The 26,240-nt window shown below is 42.6% G+C and overlaps 1 protein-coding gene across 9 annotated transcripts in view; it reads left to right on the forward strand.

Moving 5' to 3' along the window:
- The window catches only part of gtdc1 (glycosyltransferase like domain containing 1), a 274,488-nt gene that overhangs the window by 114,586 nt on the left and 133,662 nt on the right, over positions 1-26,240 (forward strand). For all 9 annotated transcript variants that reach the window (XM_016994974.2, XM_008112911.3, XM_062966645.1 and 6 more), the window contains one exon: positions 16,019-16,186. In XM_016994974.2, coding sequence (XP_016850463.2) covers positions 16,019-16,186 — 168 coding nt within the window. The remainder of the gene's footprint in view (positions 1-16,018; positions 16,187-26,240) is intronic.

Consider the following 26,240-nt stretch of genomic DNA (forward strand, 5'->3'; position numbering starts at 1 on the left):
TGATCAAGGGTCTGGAGAACAAACCCTATGAGGAACGGCTTAAAGAGCTGGGTATGTTTAGCCTGCAGAAGAGAAGGCTGAGAGGAGACATGATAGCCATATACAAATATGTGAGGAGATGTCATAGGGAGGAGGGAGCAAACGTGCTTGCTGCTGCCCTGGAGACTAGGATGCGGAACAATGGCTTCAAACTACAGGAAAGGAGATTCCACCTGAACATCAGGAAGAACTTCCTCACTGTGAGAGCTGTTCGGCAGTGGAACTCTCTCCCCCGGGCTGTGGTGGAGTCTCCTTCTTTGGAGGCTTTTAAGCAGAGGCTGGATGGCCATCTGTCGGGGGTGCTTTGAATGAGATTTTCCTGCTTCTTCCAGGGGGGTGGACTGAATGGCCCATGAGGTCTCTTCCAACTCTACGATTCTATGATTCTATGGTTGGGCAACCAGAGCTGCAAGCAGACCATTTCCATATGGAATAGAGTTGCACGGAAGTAATTTCACAGGCTGGGAAGTACCTGATGAGCACAGGGGCTACTAATTATTTGAAAGACCCTTTTCCATGTGCCTCTGAGGGCCCGTCCAGACAGTACCTTTATCCCTGGAGCTCCTGTAGCAATCAGTGGGGTGGCCAAACACTGTTCCCTATAAACCTGGAAGTAGTCGCTGTGTAGAAGCAAAAACTTTGTCCTGGGAAGAGGAACTTCATTCTTCACCTGTTTAATTAAGCTTGTGGCAGAAAAATGAATTTCCTGAGCTGCTACAATGTCAGGATCCAGGCTGCAGAACACCAATAACCATGCGCAGAGGCCAGACTCTATCTAATATCTTTATTAAGGAAATATATAAAAACAATAAAAACAAGTGAAGGATATAGTTCAGAAGCAGACCTTTCAGATAAAGTCAAATATAGTCCAGAAATGTATTGTCCAATACAAGATATTAGAGTTCAAAGTTTTAATCCACTTGACCGAAACACACACTTTGCCAAGCAATAGTGTGGGGAAATAACAGAGTCTTTAAAGTCCAATGAAGCTTGACAACAAGGCTGAATAAACTTGATTCTCGACTAGATCCTTGACTGGAGGCAAGATGAACATGAAGCATGAAACATAGTCCGTGGTAAAAACATGAGACAAAGGCAAGGCTTGAAACTTGATCCGGGAAGCAAGGAACTGGGATTACGAAGTCCACACACGATCTCTCTCCTCAAGCTGATCAATTGACTCCGCAAAGTATCCCTGGCGCTAAGCACCTATATTGGGTCTCGTTTTCCCACCAACAGAACTCTTTCCCTAGAGAACGAGAAGCGAAACCCAACTCTGTCCAGATGCATGACTCCTTAGAATTTCCCAAGGGAAGCAGGCCTAATCAGCCATTTGTTTGGCAGCGATTCTCAGGCTTCTGCGATTAGCCTCCCTGACTCCCCTATCTTTGGTATAATTGTCCCTCCGGGAAAACGGGGGGGGAGTTCTGTCCAAGGCCTGTTTGGCTGGATTCTTGTGGGCAAATATCAACATCCTGCAGGTGAAGAGGCTCCGGCTCTGGCTGAACCGGCGAAAATCCCATGTTTTCCTCTTCGTCTGTCACAATAGTACTAGGAACAGGACTACAAGGCCCATGAGTCATCACATACAAGTACTTTCACATTAAGTAGTACACAATGAAACAGGGACACTTTCAAACCAGGAATCATTACTGTAATTCGTCAGACCTTGTTATATGGCCATCTGTGCAGACAGGTTTTGTGGTGTACTTGTGCCAGGGAATAACAGCATGACATGTTGGTTCCTCATTGGATGTATGCTGACAACATGGGTACAGTTTGGTAAATGGCAAAAACTTACTACTGGCTGTTGGGACAAGGATGTGCTGGAGAGGAACGTAAATACTGAGAGCCAGGGTTATGCAGGTGGCTAATAGAAACAGCCATGTATAACCCAGGAACAGTACCCTATTGCTCCATGCAACAAGTACACAACCAAATCTATCAGGCAGTCAGGCTCTAAAAAGTGTCAATAATGACAAAGTTTTGTTCCTAGCTTGAAAGTGTGTGTTCCTGTTTCATTGTGCAGTGCTGACTTGGGCAGAAGTGGTCCTACCCCATTAGGTTTGTTTGTGTGGCAGATACTTTGTGAAACGTCTAGAGGGCACAGTTTTTCTGGCCAGGACAAAGAACTGAACTTTTGCAGAGATCCGCACATCCGTATATCCACATATCCATTTATCCGCATCCCTGGGCTTTTTAAAAAAAATGCTGCTGAGGTTTCTGGCAGAAGTCCCATGTTGGCTATCTTGGCAGCTTCTAAATCTCGGAACAAAGCAACAGGTCTGGACAACTGAGGCAGAGATCCCAGGACTAAAAGGTCTGTGTGTGGGCCTTTTCTGAAGTTCTGGGATTTTTGCTCCTGTTTAAAATCTGTGATTTAGTGCTGTCTGGAAGTGCCCTGAGGGTGCTGGGACAAATAGAAAGATTGCTCCAGAAGAGCTCAAAACCCAGGCACACTCATATGAAAGAATACAATCCTTCAGATAACTTGGGTATCAAGTGGAAATACCAGTTTTCTGCTGGGATATTGGCAAAAGTTGGAATGGCTTTTTTTTTAAATGAAAAAGCCATTGTCTCTTTCTTGCCATGGAGATGTAAAATCATGCAATTTTAGCAAATTCCCAATGGGTCTATCTCAAAACACCTGCCTCACTGAGGATAAGTAATTTCAGATCTCTGCACCAGAATCAGAGGTGAGCAAACACTATAGTGTTTTGTTGTGCAACAGAAAGTGTGCAGACAGTCTAGTGCCTGATGCATCTTTAATTCCAGTAAAGTACAATCCTTTTGAAACTTTGCATGCCATATTTTTTTTTAATTTAGGGGACAAAGTGTTATCAGCACATTAGAATTAGCCATTATATTTCCAGTGTCCTTACTTTGCCCATTTTGCCTTCATAAGCATTCAGACCTTTTGACAAAATGAAATATGTATTAAATTGGGTGGTAGGGATGGGGGGAAAACCCAATCTAGATTCTCAAATAATGAATGAGTTGCAATTGAGGTATTTGCTAGTTACATATTAATATGTGCATATAGTAATTACATTGAGAGGAAAAATATTTTTCCCAACACTTAATGTTGGTAAATGTTTATAGAAGTACATAACAAATATAACAAACACATGGACTAATTAAGATGAAAGGGATGACAGCCCTTGTGGCTTGTTCTGAAAAAATAAAGGACGTTACAATAGTAAGACTTAATTATTTCTGTAAACATTTCAAATTAGTTTCTGTATAAAAACTGAATTTCAAAATAGTTTATATCATCTAAACCTTTCTGACATTTGTACATGCCATGTCAAGAATAAATTAGTCTTCATTGGTTATTTATTATATTAAAGAGTCTAATATATTATCATTTATCGCTCATCTTTGTGTGAGCTTTTAAAATGGCTTATTGCTTAAGCCCCAGATGAAAAAGCATTTTATTGTGATTTGTATATTCTCTATATGCAGCATCAAAATATAGCTGTTATATGTTGATCGAATATTAATGTATAATTAATAATTGAGTATTAATGTGAGCACTTGATGAGAGATGCTAGTTAATGTACAAAGATGCTTTCCAAAAAAAAAAAAAAAAAAAAGCGGGGAGGGATGCAAGAACAAAGCACCCCATGGCCTTCATTTCCTCCTTGTTCAGACATGGGATGTTGGAGCGTAGGACAAGTGCTTCAGGCAGATTATGATTATTGTTGTTGTTGTTGTTGTTGTTGTTGTTGTGTGTATACACAAAGTGGCTTAAGATGGTACTATATTAGTCATATCGTGTGGTTTGGGTTTCCTTTAGGGCTATAGGCATTTGCTTATTTTGGTCGCAAACATAACAATTAAGAATTTTCCGCCAACACACACACAAACACACACGCGCACAGACACACTGGGCAGAATTATGGGAACTTTTTGTGTCGGCATTTATGGACTTTGCGCAAAACACTATTTTTTTACTGTTCTTTGTGCAGAATTATTTTTCTTCTCAGAAGATAATGCCCTTTGAGCATAAGCAATCATAACATGGAGTAGCAGCAGCAGATAAAGATATACAATACTTATTGTACTATTCTTTTACCATGCACTGTTGCAGATTTGAACTATATGATGTAATGGGCTAAATCAATAGTTCACAGAGTGGGACTGCATACTTTTATCCCAAATGTACTGTTGGCGCTTGCCATCTGGTCATATCATGCAAAAGTACATAGTACCCCTTGTGTGAACATACAGAAGGAGAAGACAGAGGGTTTTGTTTGTTTATTTGGTTTACATAGTTTATATACCCATTAGTAATAAGTTTCTCTTGGCAAGCTATAATAAAAAGAAAAATATAACCATAAAAAGAATGTAGAACAACCATCAAATCTAAACCAACATGTAACCAGAATAAAACCAACAAGAGTAAATAATATTTACTGTAAAAAAAATCTTAGTAACATGACCACTCTGAGATGAAAAGCCCTGAGAAAATAAAAATGAAAAAAACAACAATATAAACACTGGGTGTTTTTCATAGAGGGCATAAAAGAATGACATCTCTTTGCATTGATGACATTGTTCTCCAGGGGAATCTCATTGGAGAGGAATGCCATCACTGAAAAACCATCATTCTACCAGCTCTGGCCATACCCAGAGAATAGCTTGTGAAAAAAGACTTAAAGATCAGGTTGGTAAATACAGAGGAGATAATATTTTAGATAACTTTGCCCTAGGATTTTAATATCAGTACTTTGAATTTTCCCACTGGGGTCAGTGAGATCTATGTAAGACACCCAAAAGCAGAGCCATGAGCACAGTGGCATTCTCCTACTACAATTCTTAGAAAGTGATATGCCTCTGAAACACTAAGTATTGCCTCTGAAACTGTAAGTAGTATATAGCCACCAGTAGTGACTGCTAGTCTTTGTTTTGTGTACATCTGTCTAATCCAGTAGTTTTCAACCTGTGGTCTCCAGATGTTTTTGGCCTTCAACTTCCAGAAATCCTTACAGCTGGTAAACTGTCAGGGATTTCTGGGAGTTGTAGGCCAAAAACATCTGGGGACCCCAGGTTGAGAACCACTGGTCTAATCCATTTTAAAGTTGTTTCTACTGGCATACATCACTGTATCTTGTGGTAGAACTCCATAGTTTAGCTGTGTCAAACACTTTTATGTATCCATAAATCTCCAACCATTCAGCTTCATTAGGCGCCCAGGTGGGCTGATCAGCCATCTACTAACTATGCTTTCAACTTTTCTGGATTGAATCTCAGTTTTTTGGCCCTCACCCATCCTGTTCCCATTCCCTAAATAAAGGAGCAGGTTACTTGGCAAACAGTTTAGTGCCAGAAGGTCAGGTACTATGCATCCTTGCCAACAATTGGATTGGGCTTTTAGCTACGGCTGTGGAATATTGCATTGAGACTAGTAGACCTAAAGCTATTGCATAGGATTGGGCCACCCAAAATCACGTTTACCAATCAATTGGCAAGTTGGGGCATCAGTCAACATAAATACTGAGCTATTTTCAAGTTTACATTCAGCAGACCAAAGGACTGGCAAATATGTATGTATATTTATGTGTATCTAATATATTACACATGTGCCTAATGGGTATGAAAGTTTGAAACGGCCTATTCACTCGCATATGAGTTTGGATCATTCTATTTGTTCCAATTATGGGCAAATTTTGGTTGTACTGAGAGAGCATGTGGCTGACTACACGATTGTAAAATATTTGGCATCATCTTGTGTTGATTATTTAGAACAGATGATTGCCTAATAAGTATTGTTGTTGGTGGTTTTTTGTATGTTCCCTTTTTCTTGCTTTGTATGTGTATATGTGTGCCTTGCCTGTACGGTATAGAAAAGAACAGCATATTACCATATATATATTGTTTCCCCATTGAGCAGGTTGGGTAAGAGTAATGTTAACAGCAGTTTTAACTGTACTTTTATTTTGTGAGATAACATGCTAATGATGTAGCTGTTTTAATTTGACTTTAGCAGACAGTTTAAATATAGGTTTCCTTTACAGAGACAAAAGTTGCAATTTAAAGCTCTTTGGTGGTCTAAAAACAGCTTAATTCTCCAGTAGCATGGTAATAAGTACTAATCCAGCTTATGCAGTGATTGTAGTATGTCATGTTTGTAAAAGATTGCTTAACTAGGCTTTCTCTGGGTTTTATGTTAATTTTTTAAAAAATTAAGCGTAAAACCTTATAGCATCTTTATGCTGAGACAAACTGTTCAATTTAACTTGCGCTCAAGCAGCAGCTGTCGGGAATTATCATGTTTCCTGCATTCTTGGTATCACCTTGTGTCCTTACCTCCTGCGTAGACTCTGTGGGACGATAAAGCCCACCTTGTTAGGATTTATTACTGAAATAATAACCTGAGGAAAAATGAAAGCTGATGTCACAGGGAATGACAGCTGACATATATTTATGTCATGAGTTACATTAGAATAATAAACTTCCTTTTCCCTTTTCTTGGCATATGAGGTGTTAAGTGGAAGTACTCTTCATCCTATCCCCCAGTGCCCTGCATGAGAGTCTATTAGAGAAATATTCAGTCCCTTTGTGAGCCCATGTTCAGGTGTCTACTGTCAGATGTTGTTTGAGCTCTAAAACTGGAGCGCTGGAGCAGCGGGAAACAGATCTAGGTGCATTTTTGTAATGTCACAACATGAGCCACTGAGAACAAATATATGGGAAAAATAAAGGCACAAATATTTAGTTTTCCAGAATTCCCATAAGAGGTAAGGTAAACCAAAAAGAGATCTAACAATTTAACCACCATGACGTCTCTTGGGAAGCCAGTTCCTTTGGGCTTTGCCTCTCTCCATCTGTCATCCAGCAGCTATTCCATCAGCTATAGAGCTTCATTATATTAAAAGCTCATGCTCTTGTTTTCCTTTCCCCTCTCATTTTACTTCCGTGTCACACATTGTTGTTGTTGTTGTTGTTGTTGTTGTTGTTGTTGTTTTGTTGTTATAAGGCTGAAGTCAGGGACTAATATGTCAGTCTCGATGAGAACCTTTCCAACTCTACAGTGGGGGACAGATACAATAAATAAATAAAAACAAATAAATATAGCAGTGAAATGTCATAAGATTTTTACAATGGATTTTACATCTGCTGTCACTATGCAATTGATAAATTCCTCTGCAGGGGAAAAAACCAGAAGAATGATCACTCGTCATGAAATATCATGTAGGTTTCAATAAATAGTAGTGTTTTGTCTTAGCCATAATGGGTGCAGAATAAGTGAACGAAGTGGGTCCAACCCAGAAGGAAAAATAAAACAAGGGGGATTTCTGGTTGCTTCTTCCATTGTATCAAATCATCTTATAGTGCTTATTGCCTTTTGAGGAGAAGCTGGACACAGCTTGAATACTTTTCGCATTGAGTCTCTTGTAGTTATTTCCATCCTTGGGTTTAAAATATTTTTTTAAAAATCCAAAAAAAGCAAACATTGATTTTGCCATTTTATATAACGGGTACCATTTTACGACACCATTGTACATAATGGGACTTGAAGATCCATGGGTTTGGGGTACACAGGGGGTCTTGCAAGCAAACCTTAGTGTATACCAAGATCCCACTGTATATCATTTTGCAAGATTGAGGAAATGCATACCTCTGTAAGTTGTTTCTATCCCTTGGTCATATTGGCCTATTTTAGTATATCTTCCTGACCTGGAAAAAAGACCCATAGATAGGTATTGTTGGAATTCAACCCCACAATGCCCAAGTCTCAAGTGCTCAATGACCAACAGTTTAGTTAGCTTAGTATAGGCCAGTGGTTCTCAACCTTCCTAATGCAGCGACCCCTTAACACAGTTCTTCATGTTGTGGTGACCCCAACCATAACATTATTTTTGTTGCTGCCTCATAACTGTAATTTTGCTACTGTTATGAATTGTAATGTAAATATCTGATATGCAGGATGGGTTTTCATTCACTGGACCACTTTGGGCACAAATATCCGATATGCCCAAATTTGAATACTGGTGGGGTTGGGGAAGATTGATTTTGTCATTTGGGAATTATAGTTGCTGGGATTTATAGTTCACCTACAATCAAATAACATTCCAAACTCCACCGATGATGAAATTGAACCAAACTTGGCACACTCCTATGACCAACAGAAAATACTGGAAGGGTTTGGTGGGCATTGACCTTTAGTTTTGTAGTCATAGTTCACCAACATCCAGAGAGCACTGTGGACTCAATGATGGATCTGGACCAAACTTGACAAGAATACCAAATATGTCCAAATGTGAATATTGGTGGAGTTTGGGGAAAATAGACCTTGACATCTGAGAGTTGTGATGGTCTGTGATGACCCCTCTGACCCCCCCCTCACAACCACTCCCCGGGGGTCCTGACTAGATTGAGAAATGCTAGTATAGACTTACATCTTAGTAAGAAGAGTATGAGCTGTGTGCTTTGAGATCTCTCTGCATGTGTGTCAGAGAGATGTAGTGATGGATGATTTTTTCCTCTCTTGAAACCTTAGAAGAGATGGGTGTTAGAGTAGCTTAGACCCAGTTCTTGATTATTAAGAAATACAGTTATTCTTTATTATTGTAAATAAACTTTTTTGTAATTTTTAAGACTGAACTCTGCATCTTTGTGTGCCTAAGCTCTGAATTATTTACAGCCACATCACACGGCACTTCAGTCTTTGCTCGCTAATGAGCTGAATTCTCAACTTTTAGTATCCTGTTTGTTTTTGGATGCTCTACTATATTTTAGGGGAGTTTTCCTGAACAAGTATAACTTTGGCTGTTTGTGTATATCGGTCTACAAATACCATTAGTGTACCACCAACACAAACAGTGATAAGGCAATGTGGGAGTTTTGGTGCACCAAAGGTTCCCAACATTTTTCAACTCAGCATAAAGAATTTCTGGGGTTGGGTGGGGGGGGAGCGATAATAAAATATGAGAAAGGGACCTTCTCAGCTGCATTGCCAAGAGAGAAAAAACACTGGTGCAGCCAAGTCCCTTTGTCTTTCTGTCTAGCATGTGGTCAAGTAAAGAAACATGTAAAGAAAAGTCTGGGGAAGATGTAAGCATGTGGCAACCTCCTTTCCCAGTTAGTCATTCCAGTGCAGCTTGTACTAGATATAAGATCTATTTGAGAGTTGCGTCATGATGAATATGTGAAGTAGATTTAAAGGGAAGCCTATGCTATGTTAGTACACATTTAGTATAAATAATAATAATAAGAAGAAATTAGACTCATATTTATACCCCCTGGTGACATCAGACATCCTACTATACATTACCAAAGTGAGCAGTGATGTTGTGAGAATGTTATGTCTGTCAGTTTACTGTGATATAAACTTATTGCAGGAATTAATTGATAATTATCTTGGACTTGATGTGTCTGTAACTTGAGATATTTTAGTGATGCATCTCCATGGAAGCGAACCTTCTTTTGAATAAAAAATAAAGTTGTTAGAGAAGGCTGTTGGAGACCTATTGCACTCCCCAAATGAAGTGTGATGTAAGTTAGAGGTTCTCCTAGACAGGGCAAAAGTATTGGGAAATTGCAGTATTGGTTAGTGTCATTCTTGAGGTTTCTTTAAAATCAATGTTTCAATTGTCCTTTAGCAAATTCCTGGCACCAGCTACAACATATTATTTTCTTCATCAAGTGGGTTTTTTCTTTTTTTCGTTTTCTTTTTAGTTCTGAGACATATTGTTCTACTCTTTTCATTTTCTTTTTGAAATCATTTTAGAAAGTTATATTGCTAGTATAGTGCATCAGTGAAATGCACTATGACTCTAAAAAGACATTGAGGGAGGAGGAAAAAATGGTGTTCCAACGATATTACACGTTGAGTCTCCCTTATCTGTAACATGCCAAAACTTGAACCATTTTGCCACCGATTGTCCACTCCCTCCTTTGGGGAAAGAGGGCTAGTCACACATCCAGTGCCCACTGAAATTTTCCTCAAGGATTTCAGATGGAGAAAAGAGAATGTGAGGAAGAGAGGAGGACTCAACTTACATAAGGCCCCTATAAAAAAGTAGACATCTCAGATGCTTTAGCTCTTGCCCTCTGCACAGCCACTGGCAGTTTATGGTGTGGCAGGCACGCTGGAAATAGACATGCAGACTGACCCCATTGTATCGAGACCAGAGATGATGAAGAAGACTTACTGGGGCTAGTAACCTTTCTGACTACTTTGTTAAAACCATGAAAGGTAGGATTGAAGGGGTCACTGAGCCAGAGTGACTCCATGTTGGATGCCTGTCTGTTTGAAATCATTAATTAGTCTCTCCTTCAGTAATGATCTTAAAATTTGCAACTTGCTGTCTTGTTACAAAATAGCATGTGTCCTGTATGTTTAGCAAGAATCAGTTGTGGTTAAGCTTGTGGTCAGCCGATTCTGAGAAATGTATGAAATACATGTACTTTTGCTCCAACTGTGACGGTTTGTGGTGAGGTACATCCTGGAGTTGTTTACAAGTCAGGATGTGCTGGCCCACCACAAACTGGGCTGGGGGTTTTTCCAGTAAACCCAGTCCAGAATGAGGAACTAGAAATGTGATAAACAAGTAGGGTATAAAAGCCCCCGAGCTGATTTGTTCGGGGCAGACAATCTTTGCTCGCTTCACTGCAGCGTGAGGCTATTGTCTGTCTGTAGCTACAATAAAGGTGTTTGTCCTCAACCCTTTGGACTCCGAGTGGATCTCATAGCAGCTTGGCAAGAGCCCGGTATTTTTAAGTGATTGGGGGACTCCCAAATCACCCCTTTCATTTCTGGTGCATTGGCCGGGAAAAGGGAATTTTGGGATTTGTAGTTTTGCCAAGGTTCTGTTGAAGCCCACTCGGAGCTGCTCTTGGGAGCAAGGTGTGTTCGCTTCCCCTTCCGGGGTGCTGCGTACGGTCCACGCCGAGACGTGCGCACGGCCTCTAAATAGAGGTAAAGACCGGTGGTTCCCTTCGCATCACCCGAGGCAAGGGAAGGCGTGCTCTCCTCCAAAACAGAAGTTGTGAGACAACCATCGCTCGTGGAAAGGCGGCCGCCGCGGGACGGAACGAAAATTAGGCAAGTATACCTCTTAAAACGCTTGTTGTTAAGCCTTGCGGGGAGGAAAGTTTTAAGTTGTAGAAGCAGTTCCGGGTCCCGTAGGAATCCCTTGGGAACCAAGAGAACCCCAAAGGGAAGAGAGCTCTAGAAGAGACCTGCAAGGGAGATCCAACCAGGTCTGGAGGCAGGCCCTAGTAGCAGGACGTGCAAGGGTGATCCGACCACAGTCCGGGGACAGACTCCATTAGGAAATTAGGAAATTAGTCCTTCGCAGTGCTGAGGGCAGTGGGAGGACGGAGAAAATATTAGGTGGGAAAGAATTAAAAGAATAAGCTCCAGCTGGTACGGTTGTGTGTTATTTTGTATGTTAGTTTGTTTGCTATTTCATTTTATCCCCCATTGTCACCTCCACTGGGTTTGGGTGTGGTTGGAGCCGCCACTATGTCCCTGCCTTTGCAGGAGCCCAGGTTGGACTCCAGTTTTGGACCAAACCCACCCCCGAGGGAGGACCTTGGAGTGATAGAAACAAAAGGAGATGATGAATTTGTCTTTCCAGGAATGATAAAAATAGGGAATAATTGTTCTTGTCCCCTATGGTCAAAGACGGGCAGTGGTGTCTTTTACTACAAGGGTTATCAAGAAAAAGGAACAGGAGGTTTTAAGAACAGAAAGGGAGCTGAGGCATTGTGCCCTATAAGAATGGAAATGCATGATTGTATGAAAATGTGTACAGCTCTTATTTGTGTGTGTGAGAATAGCATAAAGTACAATGTTTTAAGTGCATTGTCTACATGACACTATAGCTTATTGGAAGCTTTGCTGACAGATTATAGAAAGGAATAAAGGCATGCAAGTTGCGTGCGTTGCGTGAGATAGAGTGGCCCTCATTCCCCTTCACTCCCCAGTGGCTTTCCGAAGGTTCACTTGATCCTGTTCTGACTTTAAGAGTTTATAGATTTGTATGAGGTTGTGCGAAAGAATCCAGAATGGTTGAAAGAATGTAAATGTATGGTTGGAAATGATGTGGTGACTGGGAGAGATAGAGGAGTTGTTTCAGGTTGTTCCCAAAGGGAAATTGGCATCCCAATGGGAAGGAGAGGGGGAAGGCAAGACCTCCCCTATCCAGACTCAGGGTGCGTTGTTGTGAGTTTTGTGGGCCCAGTGTGGTTTTGTGTCATCATAATCATGATGTGTCGTTGTGTGTTTTGTTAGTACATAGATGACATTCTTCTTTGTACAGATAGTAGAGAAGAATGTTTGAAAGGAACTCAGGTTTTGTTGTAGTTGGATGTTCAGATAAAGGTTACAAGGTTGCTTAACAACCATGCAATGGGAGGATTGCCTCCGGGGTACTTCTGGATATGTGGGAAGTGGGGAGATAAAGTCCTGCCCCCTTGTGGATAGGTACTTGCACCATTGGTACCTTAGCCCCCAAATACACCCGAGAGAGCAGCCCTTGCAGGCACTGGAAGCAACTGACCGGTGGAACAGGCCTAAAAGAGCTTATGATGAAAAACGTGGCTATGATCCTGATAATACTTATCTAACTGAGGGAGAAAGATTTGGAACAATCCTATTCCCTTGGGTGGGAGTTGCCCTTAATGTTAGACAAATACGGAGGCTTTCCGCACAGTTGGAAACATTGGCTAATCAGACCGTTATTGGTATCAAAGCACTCCAATCTGAAATTGACTCACTGGCAGGAGTTCTAATGCAACATAAGATTGCTCTCGATTATCTCCTGTCGGCAGAAGGCGGCTTGTGCGTATGGTTAAATGTAACCTGCTGCCATTATGTCAATAAGTCTGGAGTCATTGAATCCAATATAGCCAAAATTAACAACGTTGTCTCCGTCATAAGGGCTACCTACACCCCAAAGGGAACCGGTTGGTTTGATTGGCTTGTGGATTGGCTTCCAAATCTTGGGTGGCTGAGGGACCTCATCAAAGTATTGTTTGTAATCTTGCTAATTGTAATTCTTGTTCTGCTTCTGTTGCCATGTATCATGTCGTGCTTGAAAAATATGGTTGCGAGACTGATCACTGCTACTTTCACTCAGCACAGGGAAGTTCAACATGTCATGTACATGCAACTGAACACCTTGGAAAGAGAAACCACCCCACTGTAATTGGATACATGGAGTGGGTTGTGCAACCAAGAACTAGTCTTTCTTGGTTACATGAAAAAAAGGAGGGAATGAAGGGGTCACTGAGCCAGAGTGACTCCATGTTGGATGCCTGTCTGTTTGAAATCATTAATTAGTCTCTCCTTCAGTAATGATCTTAAAATTTGCAACTTGCTGTCTTGTTACAAAATAGCATGTGTCCTGTATGTTTAGCAAGAATCAGTTGTGGTTAAGCTTGTGGTCAGCCGATTCTGAGAAATGTATGAAATACATGTACTTTTGCTCCAACTGTGACGGTTTGTGGTGAGGTACATCCTGGAGTTGTTTACAAGTCAGGATGTGCTGGCCCACCACAAACTGGGCTGGGGGTTTTTCCAGTAAACCCAGTCCAGAATGAGGAACTAGAAATGTGATAAACAAGTAGGGTATAAAAGCCCCCGAGCTGATTTGTTCGGGGCAGACAATCTTTGCTCGCTTCACTGCAGCGTGAGGCTATTGTCTGTCTGTAGCTACAATAAAGGTGTTTGTCCTCAACCCTTTGGACTCCGAGTGGATCTCATAGCAGCTTGGCAAGAGCCCAGTATTTTTAAGTGATTGGGGGACTCCCAAATCACCCCTTTCAGGATGACAGCCAAGGAAGCGCCTGAGAAGGTTTTTTTATATAATAGGTGATGCATCTCATTTCCCCCTCCCATCCCATGGCGTGGAATTGGCGGCCACTGAATGTGTGAATAATGCCCTTTCTCTGTATTTCTCATTTACTGTACACATTAGACTTGTGTACGGATTCGGGTTGGTCAGTTCCCTTTGACCAATCTGCTTGTTTGGACAGCCGTAATGGCAAAAGCTCAGCCGCCATGGTTTTTTTTGCCCGAAATGGCCCACGTGGCTGATGGGTGCAGCTTCTTCCCTTCTATTCGGGAGTATGGAAGACATTCTTCCTTAACCCCATTCTTCAAACTCAGACTCCATTGAAGGCAAGGAAGGAAAGAATCCCAGAAAGGGTGCTTCCTTAACCCCGTTGCTGAAACCCAACTCTCTTGAAGGCAAGAAAGGAAAGGGTCCCAGGAAAGGTGCTTCCTTAACCCTGGTCCTCAAACCCAGGCTCCCTGGAAAGGAAGAAAGGAAAGAGTCCCAGGAACAGAAAGGGGATCCTTGTAAGTTCCCCATTGCCTCCAATTGGCTGGATCTTTTGGCTGCCTAACTGAAAACAGATATTTCCATTAGCCAATTTTCAGGAGGCTCCCGAAAATGAATGGAGGTGCCCAATGAAATTTGGTTACCAAAACCAATCTCCCTCCAGCCGAATTGCACAAACCTAGTACACATGTAATTACGGGTGTTCCAAAGTCTGAGAATATCTTATAGTTAAAAAACTTCAAGTCCCAAATATTTTGTATAAGGAAGACTCAATCTGAGCCACTTTGTAAAACTACACTCAGGTTTATTCTAACCATTTGGAAAAGCCCTAGTGCATATCCAAGAAATTGCTACACACAACCTCCAGAATGAATGAAGTGAATGGACATTGAGTTGGCAAGAAATAACAAAACTGGTATATCCCAAAAGTCACACTTTAGACCAGGATTTCTCACTCACAAGTTTCCAGAACCCCCAGATTCTTCGAGAGATTCATGAGAGGTGGTGATTGGAATTGTAATTATAATAACATTCACTCTTGAAAATTATTCAAGAGATCCTCCAGGGTAAAAAAAACAAAACAACAACAACGGGAAAAGTGGCTTTAGACCTGTCTGGATGAGTATCTTTGTGTGTTGCCTGTTGGTAATGAACACAAAGGACAGGCTATAACTTTTGAGAGTCAAAAAATGAAACAGAGAATGTGAGAACTGTGTTTCAACTTCTAATAGTCTCTTGGGGTATTGGCTGCCACTTTCTAGAAATTTGATGTGGGGCAAGCTGTGTTTCCACTTATGCATGCATTCAGTAATGAAAAACACTGTAAGATTCAAGTTAATGTCTTCTAAAAGAAACCAAATTGAAGTAAGTGTGCTCACTGTGCTGCCTCCTACTATATCTTCATAGCTGAAGAAGTGGCAGAATCTATCCCTAAGTAAGACTTTATATACCTGAATTACCCTTTGAAGTCTCTTTCAAGATGGTGGTTTTACTGTCCCCGTGGTATTTGCACCTGTGTTGTATAATTTAAAAGAGGTGACCAGCGTTACCAACAGTTCCTAGTCTCATGGTAATAAGATAGCCTACAATGAACAAAACAACAAAGGCTTTGGTGGATAGAGAATTAAAATAGGAAAAGGAAATCTGAACATGAAAAATAAAAACCACACTAGATGTGCCTATTGCATAAATCAAAAGGTTTTATGTCATAACATGAGCATGTGCCATACTGGCTCGTATATTGAATTTCAGTAGTTGGTTGCATAAAGAAGTAAAGTGTAATGAAACTGGCAAGCAAAGTATTCCCCAGTCAGCCTTATCTTTGTTCCATTTGTCCTTCAGACACAGCTTTTCTTGTATTTTTCAATAAAACCCATCCAGCTCTTTTTCTTGTCTTTTCTTTCTCCCTCACCCCCCCCCCCTTTAAAAAAACTTTGCATCTCTCTGTAACTGAGCGGAGGAAAGCCAATGAGATTCATTGCTTTTCTACTCGAGTCCTTAGCTGTTTTTCAAGAGATCAAAACTTAGAATGCTGCTACATGGTATTAAGGCTTACCCACTGATGTGTCCCCGTAGAGGTTATGTTTTTCTTGTGGGGAGAGTGGTGGGAGGGAAGGGGTGAAGGGTGACACTTTTGAGCAGTCTCGCAGACAGTAAACACTACTTTCCTTGTTTCTTAGGATCCTCTTTGCAAGCTCGGTGCTTAACCTGACTGAACTCGTTGCCCTTCGGCCTGACCTTGGCAAATTGAAAAAGGTCCTTTACTTCCATGAGAACCAATTGACATATCCTGTCCAGAGGTGTCTGGAAAGAGACTTCCAGTATGGATACAACCAGATTCTTTCATGGTAGGTGCATCTCACACGTCCTCACGTTTAATTGTTTCTACTCCCTTTTATGCTCCTGCCTTGAGGGTTTTTCTTTCTTCTTAAAATAAAAGTAAATGTGGCACCCTTCTGCGGCTGCCAGCGTTTCCACCCAATTCAGCAGGGAAGTACCACCCTGAAGTTCTTTAGTATATACAGGTTGTCAAATGAGAAGTATACCTAGATGCTATTATGAGAAGCTCGTTGTACTCCAGTAAATTGCACTAATTTTCAGTATATACCTCATTCGTAATACACACAAGATGGTTTTTCTTTGAAAGCACTTAACAAAGGGGCAGTTAATCAACGCTGGCTGAGCAATAGCTTTTATTGCATCCAGCTGAAATTAAAATAGAGGTTTTCAAGGGAGTAAACAAAAATTAAAATGTACTGCAGCAGTGTTTTTTAGGGAGAGAGGGTAGTAAACATACCAGATAAATCCTTATGTTTCTTTCATTGCATGTTCACAAATTTTGCAGTGGTAAAACACCCAGACATTTAAAAGGCTGTGGCCCTTTATTGTTACTTAAAACAACCATATTTCCTGAATATAAGTTAATGAAAGAAGTTAATAACAGCTACACTTGAAAAGCTTTGTGATTAGGCGTTATACAAACCAAAAGTGAAACTGCAAAGCTGAATTGGCCTGAATTGAAATAAATTCATTTACTTGTCCTATTTCCAACATTTGTTATTAGCAGAATTATAAGCATAGATTGAGCATTTTAAAGCTAGATGTATAACATCTGCATCTTTGCATTGTAACTTGGATGAAAGACAAATAATGATCCAATATACTTGGCGCTTTTTGGTAGCTCCCATTCTGCTTTCGTTTGCAAAATGTTTAGTTTTGCAGCAGCAATATTCTGAAAATATAATGAAATGGCTGTGCCTTAAAATGGTTCTTAAAAACAAACAGCCGCCCGTATAAAATCCCCCTCATCATTACTGCTGGAAGAAATACATATACTGTGAAGCTTTAGAACCATTCCCCCCCTCCCCCCTCCCCCCTCCCCCCCCCCCTCCGGTTACTTTGGGAAATGCTATCATTTTCCTTATTATCTCTCACATAATGACACGTTTACCAATGATTTCATTCTATCAATCTTTGCAATTTGTATTTTGAGCCCGTTAAAAAACACCACACCTGCTCCCCTTGTCTTGTAGGAGTGATTGGCTGTAGTTGTGTGTGTAGTAAGAAACTGCATGGATAGGTGGGCAAACTCCATCTTCACCAGATACAGCAGGAAAAAGTGGAGTCTCCTCATCCTTCTATAGAATAGGATAGTCTGAAAAGCCAATTGGATCTGCTGGTAGTTCTCTGAGCAATTATCTGTCGATGGAACAACTGAGCAACACATTAAAATGTATTAAATGCATTAAAATGTGTACCTAGGTTGGAAGTATGTGCTCAGAATCATCCCATTTCGTAACTTAAAATGTGTGTATCCTGAACACCTTTTCCTTTTCTTTGGTGTTCTAATAAAAACATGCAAGCTATAGCACATTGACACTGAATGAGAATTCTGATAGCAGAACCATATTATGAGGCATACTCAGAAGTAGTGTGGTCTCTGTGCTAAAGCTAGGCTCTGTTTTTTCTCTTGTAATGTGGTAACTGAATGTGGGTTTGAAAGCTATTTGTTACTCAAGCTTCAAGCGGTGGTGGCACATGATTCAAACAAGAAAGGCTCCTCACCCCATGTGATGTCTCATGGGCCATGTAGTCCCGTTCCTAGTACTATTGTGGCAGACGAAGAGGAGAACTTGGGTTTCCCACCGATTCAGCCAGAATTGGAGCCCCTGCACCTGCAGGATGTTTGCCCTCAAGAAGTCAGCCAAACAAGCCTTGGGCAGAATTCTCCCCCGTTTTCTCGTAAGGATAATTATAATAGAGATAGAGGCGCTAGGGAGGCAAATCGCCGAAGCGCCAGAATCGCTGCCAGACAATTAGCTGATTAAGCCTGTTTCCCTTGGGAAATCTTAAGGAGTCATGCATCTGGACACAGTCTGGGTTTCACTTCTTGTTCCCCAGGGAAAGTGTTCCTTGGCGGGAAAACAAGATCCTATATAGGTGTTTACCCGCAAGGAGATCCTTGCGGAGTCAATTCGTCAGCTTCAGGAGTGAGATCGTGTGTGGACTACGCTACTCCAGTTCCTTGTTTCCAGGACCTTGCCACAGACCTTGTTCTAGTTCCAAGCCTGCCTTGTTCCCCGGACCTCGCCACGGACCTTGTTCTTGCTTTTTGCTTCTTGTTGCCTCGTATCAAGTCTTGTTTGCCAAGAATCTAGTTTGTTTTCCAGCCTTGTTGTCAAGCTCCATTGGACTAAAGGACCCTGTCATTTCCCCACACTTGCACGGCAAGTGTGTGTTTCGGTTATTGGATTATAACTTTGGACTCTAATATCTCATATTGGACATTGATTTCCTGGACTATATTTGACCTTTCCTGAAAGGTCTATTTCTGAACTATATTCTTCACTTGTTTTTATTGACTATATATATTCCTTTAATAAAGATATTAGATAGATTCTGGTCTCTGCGCATGGTTATTGGTGCTCTGCAGCCTGGGTCCTGACAGTTTGACTCCGCCACCTAAGCACCAATTAACCTAGACCAGAATGTCTACAGGAACCGGGGCGGATGCCCAACCACTCAGCTACACCATTTCCAGGGATGAATTCGACAGAATCCGTGATACACTCCGTACGCAGGAGGGAGAAATACGGGGCTTGAAGGAACGAGGTATCCGGCTCCCTGGCCTAGCGCTTCCAACCAAGTTTTCTGGAGAAGCCTCCAAAGTTCATGTTTTCCGTCGCCAATGCCAGGCGTACATAGAAGCCCGTCAAGCCGAGTTTCCCCAAGAAGAAATCAAGGTGGCGTGGATTTACAGTCTCCTAGAAGGGCCAGCGGCCAATTGGGCGACGGCGCTATTTGATGCGGGTTCCATGCACCTAAGTTCCGCGCAAAACTTAGTGGTCACGTTGTGGTCAGCGAAAAAAGGACCCGTCATGATCCATGCCATGATAGACTCAGGAGCAACAAACAATTTCATCGATAGAGAGTATGCCGATTCTCTGGGATTACAATATCACAATTTCAAGAACGCCCGGGTGGTGCAGGCTATTGATGGCCGCCCCCTAAAGACGGGTCCAGTAAGTCAATGGACTGAACCCACCAGAATGTGGATAAGGGAACACATGGAAGAGATTTCCTTCTTCGTTACCGAGGTGCCCCACTTCCCTGTGATTTTGGGAATTCCATGGCTGACGCTCCACGACCCAAACATCTCCTGGACCAACAGAGAACTACAGTTTGCTTCAAAATATTGCCAAAACCATTGTCTAGTAGCCAAGGTATGTCATGCCACAGACGCTGAGCCCATCATCACCTTGCCCAAGAAATATTCAGACTTTTGGGATGTTTTCAATGAAAAGGAAGCCGAGAAACTACCCCCACATAGACCCTACGACTGTGCCATTGACTTGGTGGAGGGGGCCCCGATCCCGCGAGGACATCTCTACTCCCTGACTGAACCAGAGCAAGAAGCTCTCAGGGAGTTCATAGAGTCAAATCTTCGCAAGGGATTCATCAGACCCTCTCAATCCCTAGCTGCCTCCCCGGTGATGTTTGTGAAAAAGAAGTCAGGGGACCTACGCTTGGTTGTGGACTATAGAGCATTGAACAATATCACGAAGCGGAACCGCTACCCCCTGCCTTTGATCTCGGATCTATTAGACCGGCTTCGAGGGGCCAAGGTTTACACCAAGCTGGATCTATGGGGGGCTTACAATCTAGTTCGCATCAGAGAAGGGGACGATTGGAAAACCGCCTTCCAGACCAAATTCGGATTATTCGAGTCCCTAGTCATGAATTTCGGATTATCCGGAGCTCCCGCAACGTTCCAGCATTTTGTCAACGATATCTTCCAGGATTATCTAGATCGGTTCTTGATCATATACCTGGACAATTTTTTGGTGTTTTCTAGATCACAATCGGAGCACAAGAAACATGTCCGAATGGTGCTACAATGGTTGCGGGATCATGGGCTATATGCCAAGTTAGAAAAATGCGCCTTTGATTTGCAAGAAGTAGACTTCCTGGGGTACCGCGTCTCGCCACTAGGGCTCTCCATGGACCCAGCAAAGGTCTCAGCAGTATTGGAATGGCGGGCGCCAACCAACAAGAAGGAAGTGCAGCGCTTCTTGGGGTTCGCAAACTACTACCGCAAATTCATCCCAGACTTTGCCCGCTGGTCTGACCCAATCACCAGCTGCATCCGTGGAAAACAGCCTTTCCGCTGGATGGAGCAAGCAGAGAAAGGGTTCCAGCAGTTTAAAAAGTTATTCACGACCCAGCCAATTCTTCAACACCCTGATCCAAAAACCCCTTTTGTTGTACAGGCTGACGCCTCTGATGTGGCAATTGGGGCTATACTCATGCAACCAGTGGGAGAACATCTTCACCCTTGTGCCTATTACTCCCGTCAACTAACAGCCCCAGAGAGAAATTACACTATTTGGGAGAAAGAACTTTTGGCCATGAAGGCAGCTTTTGAAAATTGGAGACATTGGTTGGAAGGGGCCAAATTTCCCATTGAGGTTCATACTGACCATCGTAATTTGGAACATCTAAGAACTGCCCGCAAGCTAAATCAGAGGCAGCAGCGCTGGGCTTTATTTTTTGAGCGTTTTGACTTCCAGATCCATTATGTAACCCCAGCTCAGACCAAGCAAGCAGATGCTCTATCACGGAAACCAGAGTATGCTGCAGGACGCAGAGAGACCTTCGAATCCCAATTGCTACAGCCTGAAAACTTTGCCACGCTCACAGTGGGAAACACCAAATCCACTTCAGTTGAACCGACTCCCTCTACTCCAGGACCCCTTTGTGCTCAGGAAATTAGAGCCAGTCAACAGGCGGATGCCTGGGCTCAAGATCAAATTCGCCAAGGGCTACGTTTCCCTTTCTCACTTAAGGATGGGCTATTATGCTACAGAAATCATGTCTACATCCCTCCAGGACCAGGCAGAGGAAAGGCACTTCATCTGTGTCATGACTGCAAGCCAGCAGGACATTTTGGACTTTTCAAAACCATGCACTTGATCTTACGAGATTTCTGGTGGCCCAAGATCCGCAAGGATGTGGAGAAATATGTCAATACCTGCCCGGTATGCCAGCGTTCCAAGACAAGAAGGGAGAAGCCCTCAGGGCTACTGCATCCCCTTCCTACTCCATCTCGTCCATGGGAGATAATTTCTGCGGATTTTATCACCGACCTACCACCCTCCCTTGGATATACCACGATCCTAGTGGTGGTGGACCTTTTCACCAAATTGGCCCATTTCATTCCTTGTGATAGCCTTCCCACAGCCAAACAGACTGCAGATTTATTCCTTCAGCATATTTTCCGGCTACATGGATTGCCCAAGAGTTTGGTCACTGACCGTGGATCTCAATTCACCTCTCGATTTTGGAAGCCACTGCAACAACTACTGGACATAGACTCTCGTTTATCTTCAGCTCACCATCCCCAAACAGATGGGCAAACGGAGCGGAACAATACCTTCGCTGTTATGTAAACTATCAACAGGACAATTGGGCATCCCTATTACCTTTGTCAGAGTTTGCCTACAACAACGGTGTCCAGGCTTCAACCAAGGAATCCCCGTTCTTTGCAAACTACGGATTCCATCCACGTTTCTTTCCTTCTGTCATTGAAACCTCAGAAGTCCCCGCAGCGGAGGACTGGCTGCAAGTACTCACAGCGGTGCAACAACTATTGCTCCAGCAACTGGACCAAGCCAAGGAGGACTATAAACGCCACGCTGACAGTCATCACCAGCCGGGCCCCGAAATCAAGGTAGGAGATCGGGTTCTGCTGTCCACTCGCTTTTTGCCCTCCCACCGTCCCTGCCGGAAGCTAGATGCCCGTTTCATTGGTCCCTATCCAGTGGTGGCGCAACTTAACCCCGTGACTTTCAAACTCCAACTTCCGCGCTCTATGCGCATTCATCCAGTGTTTCATCGCTCCCTGCTCCTTCCGGCGGATGGTGTACGCCCTGATACAGACCGCCCGGCCCCCACCCCTGTTTTGGTGGACGGGGAGGAGGAATTCGAGGTTCAGGACATTTTGGATTCTCGCTTCCACCTTCAGTATCTCATTGACTGGGTGGGTTTTGGCCCCGAAGAACGCTCTTGGGAAGACGCTTCCACAGTCCATGCCCCCGACTTAGTCCGCCGCTTCCATCAGGCCTACCCTGCCAAGCCGCGGCCCCGCACCTCGGGAAGGGGGCCCATTTTGGAGAGGGGCCTTGAGGAGGGGGATAGTGTGATGTCTCATGGGCCATGTAGTCCCGTTCCTAGTACTATTGTGGCAGACGAAGAGGAGAACTTGGGTTTCCCACCGATTCAGCCAGAATTGGAGCCCCTGCACCTGCAGGATGTTTGCCCTCAAGAAGTCAGCCAAACAAGCCTTGGGCAGAATTCTCCCCCGTTTTCTCGTAAGGATAATTATAATAGAGATAGAGGCGCTAGGGAGGCAAATCGCCGAAGCGCCAGAATCGCTGCCAGACAATTAGCTGATTAAGCCTGTTTCCCTTGGGAAATCTTAAGGAGTCATGCATCTGGACACAGTCTGGGTTTCACTTCTTGTTCCCCAGGGAAAGTGTTCCTTGGCGGGAAAACAAGATCCTATATAGGTGTTTACCCGCAAGGAGATCCTTGCGGAGTCAATTCGTCAGCTTCAGGAGTGAGATCGTGTGTGGACTACGCTACTCCAGTTCCTTGTTTCCAGGACCTTGCCACAGACCTTGTTCTAGTTCCAAGCCTGCCTTGTTCCCCGGACCTCGCCACGGACCTTGTTCTTGCTTTTTGCTTCTTGTTGCCTCGTATCAAGTCTTGTTTGCCAAGAATCTAGTTTGTTTTCCAGCCTTGTTGTCAAGCTCCATTGGACTAAAGGACCCTGTCATTTCCCCACACTTGCACGGCAAGTGTGTGTTTCGGTTATTGGATTATAACTTTGGACTCTAATATCTCATATTGGACATTGATTTCCTGGACTATATTTGACCTTTCCTGAAAGGTCTATTTCTGAACTATATTCTTCACTTGTTTTTATTGACTATATATATTCCTTTAATAAAGATATTAGATAGATTCTGGTCTCTGCGCATGGTTATTGGTGCTCTGCAGCCTGGGTCCTGACACCCCACCAATTTGGAGTCCTCTTTCCTCTACAACACATACATTTGGAAAATGGGTCATCCTCGCCTGTGAGCCGATACAGATCACAGCTGTCTTGAAGTCAGAAAATGTCATTGTCTTTATCATGAAGTTGAATGACAAGGATAACTGTCATAGATGAGATATTTGATTCTCAGCTCTATAGATCAGGGCATTATTCTGTAGCTGAAATGAGATTCCATCTGTCTTCTCCAAAGAATTGTAAATGGCCCACAAATGAGAATGATGGGTTGAAGTAAAATTAGGATTCATCAAAGTGAGCAGCAACAATGTGAACAGCAACAAATATAAGTCTATGTCTAATTAAGGCACCTAGTGGCTTCAAGCAACTGCCCATAAATCTCTGTTGGTATTTTGATGATCTCAATTTTCTCTTGGTGACTGGCAACATTTGTGTTTTTTTCATCTTTACCTGACTACAATTTATGACTGTTTTGTTCCTTGCTGGTTTTGTTTATCTGAACTACTGCTATGGGTGGTGTGACTTCTGGGCCAACTGAAAGCCACCATCTTGCTTCTGTTGCATACTCTCTGACTGATCTGGGACACTTGCTGATTGGAAAATAGGACACCTCCCTTGAATCCCAGAACTGGAGAAAAGGCAGGATGGAGAAGGAGGAGGAAAATCATTTGTTCTGGTACTAAGTTTTACCACTCCTTCATAGTGATATAATGTGGAAAAGAGAGCTCAGAAACTAAATGGTTCATAGGGGAATTGGTTGAATTGATAGAAGTGATTAATGCCTCTATAAATCAAAGTAGGGTCCCAGCATTCCTGAAAGAGGCTGTGCTGAGACCCCTTCATATGGTTATTATATGGAAACAGATTTGTTTACCTTGGTAGGAACAAGGGAGAGGGCATTCTCAATGTCTGCTTTGGAACTCCCTCCTTAGGTAGACCAAGGTGGTATCATCCATGTTTCTCTGTTGGCCTCTCCCTTCCCCTGTTAACTGGGTTGTGGAGGCTACCACTAGGACCTCTTCTTTGTGGGAAGGCACGTGAGCATGTCCCTGCCACCATACTCTGTCCAGCAGCATTATATGCTGCCTCCATGAAAGTGATGACAGAGGACCAGGCTTGGTTGTTGCCTTCTTGTCCTTTGCGCTACATGAGCCATTTGTTTTGGACACTCTACATCTGGCAAGTGGGTGCAGCCAAATACCACCTCAACTATCCTGCCTGGCATCTTTCTCCTCTGCATACTAGGCCTCTTCCATGCCACTCCATATTCCCTATCTCTGAAAGGCGAGGGAGCTTGGCAAAAAGTCTTTGCTACATGTGGGGACTCTTTACTAAATGTGAGGAGTGGGGTTGAAGAGGTGAAGGCCACCCATTTCTTGTGCATGAAACATTTGAGGATTTCTCCCCCTTGGTTAACATACTCCAGACAAAGAGCATCCTAACCATACATTACAGGAAGTGCTTGGGATGCAGCTGGAAAGCCCACCCAGTTAGTACTGCGCAACTTGGTGCACCCTGCCTTTTCCATTCTTCTACTCCCCCCCCCCTCCTATTGTATACTCCTCAGCAGAGCAATATGGGACACTGAACTCATTCCTTTAGAGCCATTTCCAAACTTTCAACTTTTCTGGATGCTACTGGATTAAGTATTGCTGAATTAAAAATTGCAGAACACAGTTGCAGAACTGGCCACAAATAAATGAATAAAATGCACAAACATTAAATCTGCAAGTGTGGTTGACAACTGTAGTCTTCTAATGAATTTCATTATTTTTGGTGTGCAATGTTTTAACTTTATGCAGAATTTGACTATATATAATATTTAATGATTTTTCATTATTTTAAATTTATATTATTTTGAATGTATGTTAGCCACCTTGAACCCCACTATGGGAGAAAGGCAGGATATAAGTGAATAAAATGGCATAAGGAATGCTATAGTGTGGAAAATTTCAGCAATATGTTTCTTTTTTATCAGATAGAATGTGTTTTCCCTTCTCTGAAGGGGATCTGATATATTCTTTTAATTTATTTAGCATTAGTTGTAGGATTTGTGTTTTGCCAATCATATACCAACTGTAGACCACAGAATGCAGAATTCGAAAACAAGAAAACAAATGGATCAAAGGTGCCTGTTGCTAAGTTGTGACAGAAGCAAACACGTCAACTTTTCTTTTCTATTCTATTCCCAACGATTAGAAGCAAGAGAAAAAGGTTAGCACATTGGTTGTCTTAGTTGAAAGAAAACATGTTGTTAAAAATAATATGTTTGAGAAAATACAAGATTTCAGAAAATGGTTCCACTCCAGTTGTCAGGCTGAAAAGCATTAGAACACTCTTCAAATATTTCCTTGCCTTTTCCTGCTGACTCCTCTTGTTTTTGTGGGCCAGAGTCAGTTTTCTTTCTTGACTATGAAGCAGTGACAATTAAGAGGAAGAATGTCTTTAATCCCGTGCAGGCAGTCTAACTGGTGGAAATGTACAAGTGGATAAGAAGAACATGATGGCAGGAATTGCAAGACAAGCTTAGAGAGCAGAAATGTCATTTTTGCCAACTACAACTTTCCCTGACCTCCAACCAGCATGGAGAGTGCCAAAAATAACTTCTCAAAGCTTTGGACGATTTGTGGTACTAGTAGCCCCATACCAACCTGTGTGGCCTGGCTTCAGCTTGTGCTAGGGTGGAGGTTGGGAAAGAGTAGCTTTAACCCTGGAGCCACTTTTCATGAAGTGCAACTGAAAAACATGGAAAGCACACTAAAACTGTGTAAATGCGAGATTGTGAGCCTATGTGCTTTGTGGCATTAGACACAAAGGCATCTGTGTAG

This window comes from Anolis carolinensis, chromosome 1 (genome assembly GCF_035594765.1).
Source record: "Anolis carolinensis isolate JA03-04 chromosome 1, rAnoCar3.1.pri, whole genome shotgun sequence".
Lineage (NCBI taxonomy): Eukaryota > Metazoa > Chordata > Lepidosauria > Squamata > Dactyloidae > Anolis > Anolis carolinensis.